This window comes from Mytilus galloprovincialis, chromosome 2, assembly GCF_965363235.1.
Source record: "Mytilus galloprovincialis chromosome 2, xbMytGall1.hap1.1, whole genome shotgun sequence".
In the NCBI taxonomy this organism is placed as follows: Eukaryota; Metazoa; Mollusca; class Bivalvia; order Mytilida; family Mytilidae; genus Mytilus; species Mytilus galloprovincialis.
Genome location: NC_134839.1, coordinates 105982006 through 105995369, shown reverse-complemented (window position 1 = coordinate 105995369; position 13364 = coordinate 105982006). Strand labels below are relative to the sequence as shown.

Genomic DNA, 13364 nt, shown 5'->3' with positions numbered 1-13364 from the left:
GTTAATGTGTATGGTATTGTGAATAGGATAGGATAGTTATTAACTTAATGTGTATGATTGTGTGAGTTGGTTAGGATATTTGATGTGTTCAATGGTGTGCGGATGTTAGGATAGTTGATGTGTACAATAGGGTAAGGCTGTAAGAACAGTTACAATGTATAATAGTTTTTGGCTGTTAGGATAGCTAGTTCATTTAATGCTTGTTAGGATAGCTGGTAATGTTGTCTGTTAGAATAGTTTGTCTGTTGGAATAGCTAGTTCAAGTGATGTCTTTTAGTAGCTAGTATATGTTAAATGTCTATTTTTTGCAGATGTCAAACTAACTTAAAAGATAAATAGTATGTATTACTGACCTGTTTGTCTGCTTAACAGTACATTCATTGTGGATCCCTGATGGACAGCTCTCATTTACTAAAGAGTAAATAAAACTGAACAATATATTGATATTTTTTTTTTTAGAATAAAAACTAGAGGGTTAAATTTTAAACACATTCAGAGTTAAAGATCCTCTTGTTATTAGCATATGAGTAAAGTATAGACTAACAAGTTGCCTTTATCTGGGCAGGAAGTAGTGAATAGTTAAGTACTTAAACATCGAAATTGCTCGATGATGAGATAGACTAGTATGTTTTATAACTTTATTACAAATGCTGGTTGTCAATTTTTTTGGCATAGCATTTGTTTCTATTTAAGGAAGTGTTAGGGGTCCACTGAAGTGTACTATAACAGGTTTGGGGCTTTCAGACATACCATGCATGAAGTGGTGTTTATTAGATAAAACTAGCATGATATACTAACATGTCAGAAGAGCTTTTAGTGCGGTGACAGAAGTGTAAAAAGTCGTCTAGATCGCGAGTTTAATCTCCCCAAATAACACACGACTAAAAATGGTCTTAACTTAAAGACAAATATGTCTTCTTTAGTTTTTGCCCTGTCGACAGAATTTCGTACGGTCACATTTTTCTAAAAAGTCGTTTTAATGACTAGTAGTATATTCGAGAGATTCAACCCCCCTTTTTCAAAATGAAAAATTGTGTATGTTTGCTTACATTTAATTGAAATAGATTTTCCTGAAGCTATTTTAATATGTCAAAATATGCTATTCAGTATTTTATTTCCTTCTAATCTATAATATTTGCGAAGTTTGGACCGTTTGAAATTTGAGGTAATTTTAATTGCAAATTCAGTCACAAACTTTAAGTTTCTTCTTCATAGTGGTATTGAAAATTATCCCATAATATTTCAAGCATATAGTATTTCATAAAACTAATAAGTGATAAAAGTTTCGGGACCAAAATATAAAAGAAACTTAAGAAATCTATGGAAAAAAAACTTCAATTTCATCACAGAACTTAATCACTTGCCTTCCGTCACATTTTGTGTATTAGTCAATAATTTTTCTCTCAACTGATATATGAAATAACTACCTTTTTCGCTATTATTTACACATATTTTCAATTGAAGTGCACTGATATATGCCACATACTTCGTTTGTATTTGTTTATATTTGTTGGTTTTTTTGTTGTTATAAAACATCAAATATACTTTGTCAGAAAAGTCTTATTGTAAAATCAAAATAATTGACGGATAGTTTCAGTAAATATTCCGTGATATGTCAAGTCCGTTGCAACTTGCTCCATTAAGCCCAAAGAAAAGACAAAAGTTGTTAAATTTTATGCAGTGCATAAAATGCAAATTAAAAAAAATCGACTGAAATTTTGAGTCAATTTACCAGTAGGTATAGGGAAGTCGATTTTTGTATCTGCATTGAATAAGATGAACATCAAGATGTTTCATGCGATAGCTGTTATAATTTGAAGAACTCCGTGCAGGCAGTTTATCGTCGTTCATGCTACAAAAGTTACACAAGTAAACATATTTGTTCCCCCTTTTAGAGCGAGGAAGCTTCTAATCTGACATTTAATGACGACATACAATTATCGGACTGTTGTCCCTCAGTTTCGGGTATTTGTACGCGTTCTAGAATGCAGTCGTTAAACTTGAGCGCTTGTATATTTTGTTGCAACAAAACATTTAAGAAAGATCCAAAACTACTCAAGTTTGAATCTGATGAGCGTATTAAAAATGTTTTATCCGTGTCAGATAAAGTTAAAGTTGAAATAGTTTCCCGTCCATCTTTTAAATTTCAAGCACTCTGTCATTTTGGTTGCAAATTTACAAATTACTAGAACACACCCGCGATTCAGAGCGTAGTTTAAAGTATGTAAAGTGTTGTTGGTAGAATTTTGTAAAATACAGAATGACTGGAGAATTTCAGCAAAAGTATCATAAGTCATAGGTTATTTGGGACAGGAAAATGTTTTTTTTCCCTCCACCTTTATTTCCAAAGTTTCCATTTTTTGGTTTTCTATCAATTTCAATATGAACATACATTTAGTATGTTATGAACATTTAAGTAAGGAGCCTGTAATTCAGTGGTTGTCGTTTGTTTATGTGTTACATATTTGTTTTTCGTTCATTTTTTGTACATAAATAAGGCTGCTAGTTTTCTCGTTTGCATTGTTTTACATTGTCATATCGGGCCTTTTGAAGCTGAGTATGCAGTATGGGCTTTGCTCTTTGTTGAAGGCCGTACGGTGACCTATAGTTGTTAACTTTTTGAGATGCCATATCTGCTGCTAGTCAGTTGAAAACTGACCTCAAAATTTCAATGTCAACTGTCAACACAAATAACAGACAGATATTTCATTCCGCTGCAAGTATACTTAGAAAAAACATCGAAACTCTACAGAAGAATACCCAACTTCGGATGAATTGTCTCTTCCTTCTTTAATACAGTCAATGCCTTCGTATTTATTGCAATACATTTTATGGGTACTCGATGAAACTGCATACAGCCAAGACTATTCTCACTCGGGAAATGGCACCAGAGAAATTGCGTAAATGATAAGCAATTGTTGAGTCAATCGTTTGTGCGGCCAATTTGTTCTTACTCCTTTTCATTAAGAATTGGCTTTACAAATGTACCATGAGTTTGGTTTAAAACACCTTGTTGAAATATTGAATGCCAATGAATTTTATGCTTCTTAAAGTAAAGTACGACGCTATCTAATGTGTTGCCAACCATGAAATTGAGCGAATTCAAGATAGGGTGTACGTCTCATATAATGTGTCCCCAGCATCTTTGCAGACAAGCATATGGATGTCATCACACCTTCCTAAACCCCCTTTTAGATCTCTGTTAAATCTTGGATGAATTGATAGTGATGGTTTGAAGCTGGTATTTGTTTTAGGAACAAATGTCTTCGGACATCCTACAATACCTTGTCTGTACTTGTAAAGCAAAACTCAAAATAATGTGTTTGTTTTGAGCAGAACCTTTCATGTGCAGACTTGTGGCCATGAGTGAAATGTGTAGAAATATTAAAACATGTCTTGTGACGGTTGGTGAAAATGAAGATGATGGAGATATCGGTTGATTTGGTATAAAGCTCGTTGCACTGGTACACACGATCCCAGCCCCCAGGCTAGGGAAGTGTTGGCGCGCCCTTAAAAAAGTTCAACCCCGCCACCTTTTGTATGTGTCTGTTCCAAGTCACGAGACGGTAATGCAGTGTTTTTCGTTTGTTTCTATATACTGTGGATTCATTTATTTTCGTGGGTACCAATTTTCGTGGATTATTGAAATCTAACATGTTCGAGGATATTTAATTTCGTGGTTTTGCTGAAGTCTGCATACAATCCTATAGAAAGTTTGTTATTCCTTGAACATTTGATTTCGTGGTTCACCTGTACCCACGAAATCCACGAAAATTGGTATCCAACGAATAATAATGAATCCACAGTACTATATAATTATTATTTGTTTCTTTCTTTTTTATCTTGTACATTAATCAGGCCGTTAGATTTTTCGTTTGTTTTACCTTATTCATTTTGGAATTGAAGACTATGCAGTATAAATTTTACTCATTGTTGAAGCCCCTATGGGACCTATAATTGTTAATTTATGTCTCATTTGGTCCTATTTGGAGAGTTGACTCATTTGCAATCATATCACATCTTTTTTTTATGGAATACTTTTGAAGTTTGTGGTACGTTGCAAGGAAAAAAGGGGGGATATAGGTACAAAAACTATAATGTAATAGATATTAACCAGAGTGAAATACACAACAACAGATAATACTATGGAAGCAGTAATAATTGTGAAAAAAAACCAAAAGCAACGAGTAGTCTATAAAAAAATCAGAAGTATCTGCAAATTCAATTTGAGGTCATATTTGACTGTAGTGTTCTATTGCTTTGGTTTAATACCTCACCCAATATGATAGTTTAAAAAATAATTTTAAAGTATTGTCCTGCATGACACTTGATTTTTACCTGAAATTGAAATTTTTCATAAGGTTAAGGTGCTCTAAACATTTTATAGGATGAAAACTTGATTTTTGAAGTTTTGTTTATAAAACGTCGATTTAGGAATTGTTTTGATAAAAAAATCTCAATGATTAAGGTTTATGTATAATAACAAACATTACTACAGCCAAAACAGTATCATTTGTATTTAGGTAGAGTTTAGAAATAGAAAAAAATGTCAAAATTGAAACCCTCCAAAATTTTCACAGATTTTTACATATGACCTTAGACCTCAATTTAAAAAAAATGTGACCATATCAAGTCCTGACGACAGGCATATTATTATAGTACACGATTTCCTCTTTCCAATGATATATTATATAGGTGTGTGTTCGGTGGGGAGATTAAATTCAAAAAAATCTGCCTTCAGTCACCGCACTATTTGACTTTTATTAGATACAGAAAATTGTATCTTGCAGAATGTTTGACATAGAGATGCTTATCCAGCATTTCCAACTTAAACTATTATTATAAAAACTTATATTTCAGGAAGTATAAGAACTGGATCCCTCATATACTATTTATTGTTGTCTTATGTTAAAAAGTGTCTTTCTGGTATATGTCCATTATTCTTGACCTCATTTCCATAGTAAAGCAAATGCCTAAAAAACTTATCTGGGCAGATGTTCATATCAGTCAGAATGTGTTCCTCTGACATTTGTCTCCTTACATGAATCAATGATCAAGGTGTTATATGATAGGGTTCAATTCTCAGATACATGATCAACATGCATTTTTATGGGTTTAAATTTGCCTGTTTCTTAGATAATGTATGCAATAGGTCAAATATATTGAAATGTACACATAGATCTCTGGCAGGGTTTATATTATCTTTACCCAATTTTAATGTATCTTGAGAATGTTAGGTTTATATGATCTGTAGTAAAACCTTGATCCTAGCAATTTTCATTTTAAAATTCTAGTGAAGCAGGTAAGACATCTCAGGGTTTGCTCTGTTGGTTACCCATATATGGGAACATTTTAAAATTCTATAGTTGATTTAGCCATTTTGCTTTTATAAACACCTTGCAGACCAGTATTTAGTTTGATCACTGTTTGCACTATTGTTTCACATGCAATTGTTTGTTAATCTTTCTTGCATAACTGCTTTTAAGCTTATTTTATTTGTTTTATTTTCCTAAAGGATTTTTTTCTCATTGGAATTACTTTTTGGGTTGTAGTTTTGATGTGTAAAAACATGTGTTATCTTGAAAAAAAAAACCAATAAAAAGTCTTACATCCACATCCTTTGGTGTGTGGTGGATAGTTGTATCATTCATTGGCAATTAAACTTCAACCCTTTATTTTTATAAAATATTGTCTATCTAACTTCATCACTTTAAAATGATATTTCCAATGAGGGAAAAAAGGAATTAAAGTTTACATTCATAGAGCATTACCTGGAGAAGAAAATTAATTACAAGAGCTTTAAGAATGCAAAATATTTAGTCAGGACATAAAAAAAACCTATAAAATTCGATGTTTTACTGATAAATAGACTCACTTTTTAGCTCACCTGGCCTGAAGGGCCAAGTGAGCTTTTCCCATCACTTTGCGTCCGTCGTCCGTCGTCGTCCGTCCTTGTTGTTAACTTTTACAAAAATCTTCTCCTCTGAAACTACTGGGCCAAATTAAACCAAACTTGGCCACAATCATCATTGGGGTATCTTGTTTAAAAAATATGTCCGGTGACCCGTCCAACCAACCAAGATGGCCGCCATGGCTAAAAATAGAACATAGGGGTAAAATGCAGTTTTTGGTTTATAACTCAAAAACCAAAGCATTTAGAGCAAATCTGAGTAAAAGTGTTAATCAGGTCAAGATCTATCTGCCCTCAAATTTTCAGGTGAATCCGACAACCTGTTGTTGGGTTACTGCCCCTGAATTGGTAATTTTAGGGAATTTTTGCTGTTTTTGGTTATTATCTTGAATATTATTATAGATAGAGATAAACTGTAGACAGCAATAATGTTTAGCAAAGTAAGATTTACAAATAAGTCAAACATGACCAAAATGGTCAGTTGACCTCTTTAGGAGTTATTGCCCTTTATAGTCAATTTTTAACCATTTTTCGCAAATCTTAGTAATCTTTTACAAAAATCTTCTCCTCTGAAACTACTGGGCCAAATTAATCCAAACTTGGCCACAATCATCTTTGGGGTATCTAGTTTAAAAAATGTGTCCAGTGACCCGGCCATTCAACCAAGATGGCCGCCATGGCTAAAAATAGAACATAGGGGTAAAATGCAGTTTTTGGCTTATAACTCAAAAACCAAAGCATTTAGAGCAAATCTGACATGGAGTAAAAGTGTTTATCAGGTCAAAATCTATCTGCCCTGAAATTTTCAGATGAATCAGACAATCCGTTGTTGGGTTGCTGCCCCTAAATTGGTAATTTTAAGGAAATTTTACTGTTTTGGGTTATTATCTTGAATATTATGATAGATAGAGATAAACTTTAAACAGCAATAATGTACAGCAAAGTAAGATTGACAAATAAGTCAACATGACTGAAATGGTCAATTGACCCCCTAAGGATTTATTGTCCTTTATAGTCAATTTTTAACAATTTTTATAAAATTTGTAAATTTTTACTAACATTTTCCACTGAAACTACTGGGCCAAGTTCATTATAGATAGAGATAACTGTAAGCAGCAAGAATGTTCAGTAAAGTAAGATGTACAAACACATCACCATCACCAAAACACAATTTGTCATGAATCCATCTGCTTCCTTTGTTTAATATTCACATAGACCAAGGTGAGCGACACAGGCTCTTTAGAGCCTCTAGTTAAGTCAACATAACACTTTTACATTGACAGCAGTATCACAGGCAAGAAAAAGGGACTGCCCAACCCTTAAATGTATATCTAAATGTTAATTAAGTAATTTTGCAGTTGGATAACATCAACTATGATTAAAAGGAGATGCAGAATATCTGTCAATGAGATAGAAATCCAGAAACAAAGTTAACCAAAAAACATCTAGACATTGCTAGAGGGCACGCTGTCTATGCAGTTTATCTTTTAACAACAAATCACGACATAGTTGCAAATTTATCTTGATGTTTATGTCTTTTACAGCAGAAAGAAAAATGGAGAGCTTCCAGACAAAGTGTTTTTACCAAGGAGATCAGTCCTCACGTAAGTTTTTATCAATAACTTTAAAATGTACTTTATTTGCTCTGCCTGATTTAAAAAGCTGTTTTGTTTCCACTAACTGTGGACATGTTTTGTATTATTCTTTATTCATTGTTTTTCCTTCAACAAAAGGCATCTTTAATTGTTTATTTTGTTTGGTGTTAAAATTGTAATAAATACAAAATGTACCAGACTGGTCTGATGATACACAACAATCATTTCAGTTATGATAAACTAATAGCAATGCAATTAAGAATGAATTAAAGGAAGTAGGCTGTACAACCTTTGAGAATAAACTTTTAATCAATATTTAGTTTTACACTTAGACCATCTATACAACATGTACATATTCAGGGGACTTTGAATAACATTTAGAATTTAGAAAACTCTGTGTTAAACACTACTGGATTCAAACATTCTATTCAAACGCAATTTCCTCATTTCTGTTTCTCTTAGAAAATTTCAGCCATTTGATATCTGTATGGATAGGGAACATGTCTCAATTAAAGAAATATCAATCAATCTATATTGTCATGTTAATTTAATTTTTTTGTCGAGCCTGCAACTTTTGTTGCAGAAAGCTCGACATAGGGATAGTGATCCCGCGGCGGTGTTAGCTCACTTCTTAAAAGCTATATATTTTAGAAGGTGGAAGACCTGGATGCTTCATATTTTGTATAAAGATGCCTCATGTTACGAAGTTTCCGTCAGTCACATGTCCAATGTCCTTGACCTCATTTTCATGGTTCAGTGACCACTTGAAAAAAAAGTTCAGATTTTTTGTAATGTTAAATTATCTCTTACTGTAAGTAATAGGATAACTATATTTAGTATGTGCGTACCTTGCAAGGTCCTCATGCCTGTCAGATAGTTTTCCTGTGACCTCGACCTTATTTCATGGATCAGTGAACAAGGTTAAGTTTTGATGGTCAAGTCCATATCTCAGATACTATAAGCAATAGGTCTAGTATATTCGATGTATGGAAGGACTGAAAGGTGTACATGTCCAACTGGCAGGTGTCATCTGACCTTGACCTCATTTTCATGGTTCAGTGGTTATAGTTAAGTTTTTGTGTTTTGGTCTGTTTTTCTCATACTTTATGCAATAGGTTTACTATATTTGTTGTATGGAATGATTGTAAGGTGTACATGTCTAGCAGGCAGATGTCATCTGACCTTGACCTCATTTTCATGGTTCAGTGGTTATAGTTAAGTTTTTGTGTTTTGGTCTGTTTTTCTCATACTTTATGCACAAGGTTTACTATATTTGTTGTATGGAATGATTGTAAGGTGTACATGTCTAGCGGGCAGATGTCATGTGACCTTGACCTCATTTTCATGGTTCAGTGATTATAGGTAAGTTTTTGTGTTTTGGTCTGTTTTTCTCATACCTTATGCAATAGGTTTACTATATTTGTTGTATGGAATGATTGTAAGGTGTACATGTCTAGCGGGCAGATGTCATGTGACCTTGACCTCATTTTCATGGTTCAGTGGTCAAAGTTAAGTTTTTGAGTTTTGGTCTTTTTATCTAATACTATATGTCATAGGTCAACTATATTTGGTGTATGGAAATATTTTATGATCTATATGTTAGTTGTGCAGGTTTTATTTGACCTTGACCTGGTTTTCACGGTTCATTGCTCAGTGTTAAGTTTTTGTGTTTTGGTTTGTTTTTCTCATACTTTATGCACAAGGTTTACTATATTTGTTGTATGGAATGATTGTAAGGTGTACATGTCTAGCGGGCAGATGTCGTGTGACCTTGACCTCATTTTCATGGTTCAGTGATTATAGGTAAGTTTATGTGTTTTGGTCTGTTTTTTTCATACTTTATGCAATAGGTTTACTATATTTGTTATATGGAATGATTGTAAGGTGTACATGTCTAGGGGGCAGATGTCATGTGACCTTGACCTCATTTTCATGGTTCAGTGGTCAAAGTTAAGTTTTTGAGTTTTGGTCTTTTGATCTAATACTATATGTCATAGGTCAACTATATTTGGTGTATGGAAATATTTTATGATCTATATGTCAGTTGTGCAGGTTTTATTTGACCTTGACCTGGTTTTCACGGTTCATTGCTCAGTGTTAAGTTTTTGTGTTTTGGTCTATTTTCTTAAACTATAAGCAATAGGTCAACTATATTTGTTGTATGGAAGCATTGTTAGCTGTACATGTCTGCCTGGCATATGGTTCAACTGACCTTGACCTCATTTTCATGGTTCATGTTAAGTTTATGTGACAGTCGTAATAAAGCTTTTTATTTAGGAGTATCAACATATGAACAATGATTAGTAAAGAAGGCGAGACATTTCAGTGTGTGCACTCTTGTTTTATTTGTAGAGAGTTGTTTGAGATAAGCCATATAAAGACCATCTACCACATGTTTGTCGCCATCTTAATTGTGTTTTGTCTCAACACATTTGTCTATGACATTGTTCATGAAGGAAGGTAGGTGTTTTAAGTCTTAATCCTCTGCAAGTAGCAAATACATGTCATTGTTAGAAATAAAGATATATTGTGTTGACTATTTTGAACCTGTATATATTTGCATTAGTTCTGCTAAAATGCAGATACATGCGGATGATGAATAGCAGATAGAACATTATTTTCCAAAGCAATTGAAATATTAACTGTTGGTTCAATAGTTTCTTGTAAGCTGTAGTTCTCTATAAACGGAATCTAGATATAAAACACAAGCCCTTGAATATCATGTCAATTGGGAGATAAATGCTTCAAACCATTTCTGTTAAAAATTTCATAATGCATATAAATGGAAAATTCACAATGTGAAAATGGAAGTTATCTTTTGTTATAAAATTTACTTCTCAGATGACCCTCACTGTCAATTTATAAGTCAAAGATATGAAGCAGACCTGACTGAATCTGGTATCCTTTATTTCAAGTTCAACAGGATAGATACTATCAAAAAAGTCACCAAACTTAAAATTGTGTAGTAAAATTGAGAATGGAAATGGGATTGTGCTAAAGAGACAACAACCCGACCATAGAACAGACAACAACAGAAGGTCACCAATAGGTCTTCAATGCAGCATGAAACTCTCACACACTGAGGCGTCCTTCAGCTGGACCCTAAACACATATATATACTAGTTCAGTGATAATTAGCATCATACTAAACTCGGAATCATACACAAGAAACTAAAATTAAAAATCATACAAGACTAACAAAGGCCAGAGGCTCCTGATTTGGGACAGGCGCAAACATGTGGCGGTGTTAAACATGTTTTTTGAGATCTCAACCCTACCCCTATACCTCTAGCCAATGTAGAAAAGTAAATGCATAATAATATGCACAGTAAAATTCAGTTCAAGAGAAGTTAGAGTCAGGTGTCAGAAGAGGCAACAAAAGAAAATAAACAAAATGACAATAATACATAAATAACAACAGACTACTAGTGTTTGGATATCATCTATATATCAAGATGCTCAAGGAAAATGTAGACTTCTTCAAGTCAGGTTCCTTGATATTTTATAACAACATGACAAAACAGTTTATTGTGAAGTAGACGTGAAACATTAAAACTTTAAGTCAAAATACAAAACAAATGTGTGTTTCTGTCATATATCTTACTGATATTGTTTACTTTCAGAATAAATCTAAACTTTGAAATGATGCAGTGGGCATTAGGAAAGAAATCCAAGGTGATGGAATTATGGGTAATGATGCAGTTGAGTACTCTAGTGATTGTGTATCCTATGTTCTATTACTGGGCCAATAACAGACCTGCAGGACCAGCAAGTATGTATATGTAGAAAGGGGTCAATAACATGTGTAGACCTAGAAAGAGGTCAATAACACCATGAATTACAATTTGAATAATTGTGAAGTAAATGAGATAGCAACTCAATGACACAAAATTTTCAAAAGACATAGAGGGTCTAGAAAACATGCTTCAACAATAGATATATGTCTATACAATATAAATATGTTAAACAATAGATATATGTCTATACAATATAAATATGTTAAACAATAGATATATGTCTATACAATATAAACATGTTAAACTATAGATATATGTCTATACAATATAAACTCGTTAAACAATAGATATATGTCTATACAATAAAAATATGTTAAACAATAGATATATGTCTATACAATATAAATATGTTAAACAATAGATATATGTCTATACAATATAAATATGTTAAACAATAGATATATGTCTATACAATATAAACATGTTAAACAATAGATATATGTCTATACAATATAAACTTGTTAAACAATAGATATATGTCTATACAATAAAAATATGTTAAACAATAGATATATGTCTATACAATATAAATATGTTAAACAATAGATATATGTCTATACAATATAAATATGTTAAACAATAGATATATGTCTATACAATATAAACATGTTGAACAATAGATATATGTCTATACAATAAAAATATGTTAAGCTGTAGATGTCTTAAAGTTTTAATTTTGGAAAGTTTTGTTATTATAATTAAATTCTCTAAATGTTAAAAAAAAAACCCATTAAGATATGACATGTATTACAAAATACAGACATTTAGGGATTCCTAAAATCCAAAAACCTACTAAAATATTACCAGTATGGAATAATAAACAATAATGTATCATAGAATTCTTGTAGTTATTGAAAATGAGGTCAAAATATATCCTGTGTTCTTACTCTCTTTTATTACTGATTATCAATACAGTCGAACCTCGTTGTGTCGAAGTCGAAGGGACCAGACGAAAGTATTCGACTCATCCGAGATTCGACTCGTCCGAGGTCGAGTGTGACGTCATATATTTGAAATGTATGAAATACCAATATCTGATTTCTGTAAACTAGATGCATGTTTATTGATCATTGTGCTTTTTTCGATATGATAATATATGATTGTGTATTTATGTTCCGTATTTTTAAGATTCAACACACAACATTCACAAATAAAATTAATACACAAATATTTACAAAGGTCAGTCACTATAAATTATGGAATCACTCGCGAAAATATTTTCATAACTAATCTTGAAAGAATGTGAACAGTGTTCATAGATTCAAAAGACCGACTCCTGATAATTAATAAAATATTTTAATCCTTTTAATTATTATACCCCTGCTTTAAAAAAGGGGGGGTATACTGTTTTACCTCTGTCTGTCAGTCCGTCCGTCCGTCCATCAGTCCGTCAGTCAGTCCGTCCCATGAAACTTTTGACACATTTTTCTCAGGAACTACACATCCACCCTTTCTGTAATTTGGTATCAACATTTATATATGTCAGCCATACCGTGTGATGCGTTTTCAGATTCATCACTGGACAACTTCCTGTTTACCGAACACTTGTCTGATTTTACACATGATAGCCAAGTTGAAAATTTTCGTCACATTTTTCTCAGGAACTACAATACAAGGATTTCTGAAATTTGGTTTCAGGATTTATATAAGTCAGCTATACCGTGTGATGCGTTTTCAGATTCATCACTCGACAACTTCCTGTTTACCGAACACTTGCATATTTTTACACTATTAATATTATCCACTTGCGGCGGGGGTATCATCAGTGAGCAGTAGCTCGCAGTTTCACTTGTTGTTCTTGTTCTAATGGTTAATTTAATCTCAGCTTGGGTCATTTAAATTCGTTTCGTTTTTATACCAAGTGAAATAGGTTCAGCACATTCAAGTTCCGCTTGGACGATCAACAAAGGTGTTGATTAGCGGTCATCATAAACATGTCATTTTAACTGTTTTACAAACAAGTATGATTACACAGCTTTAATCACTTATAGAATTTACACAGCTTTAATCACTTATGGAAATGAATAGGTCAAACAAGAAAAACATCCTTTATGAATTTTA

General features: G+C 32.7%; 1 protein-coding gene across 2 annotated transcripts in view; it reads left to right on the top strand.

Moving 5' to 3' along the window:
- LOC143065264 (sterol O-acyltransferase 1-like) overlaps positions 1–13364 on the top strand; it is a 37664-nt gene that overhangs the window by 15130 nt on the left and 9170 nt on the right. Inside the window, exons 4-7 of one of the 2 annotated variants that reach the window (XM_076238725.1) lie at positions 312–338; positions 7456–7515; positions 9859–9966; positions 11130–11278. In XM_076238725.1, the coding sequence (XP_076094840.1) occupies positions 312–338; positions 7456–7515; positions 9859–9966; positions 11130–11278 (344 nt within the window). The remainder of the gene's footprint in view (positions 1–311; positions 339–7455; positions 7516–9858; positions 9967–11129; positions 11279–13364) is intronic. The other variant, XM_076238727.1, reaches the window with a different exon arrangement.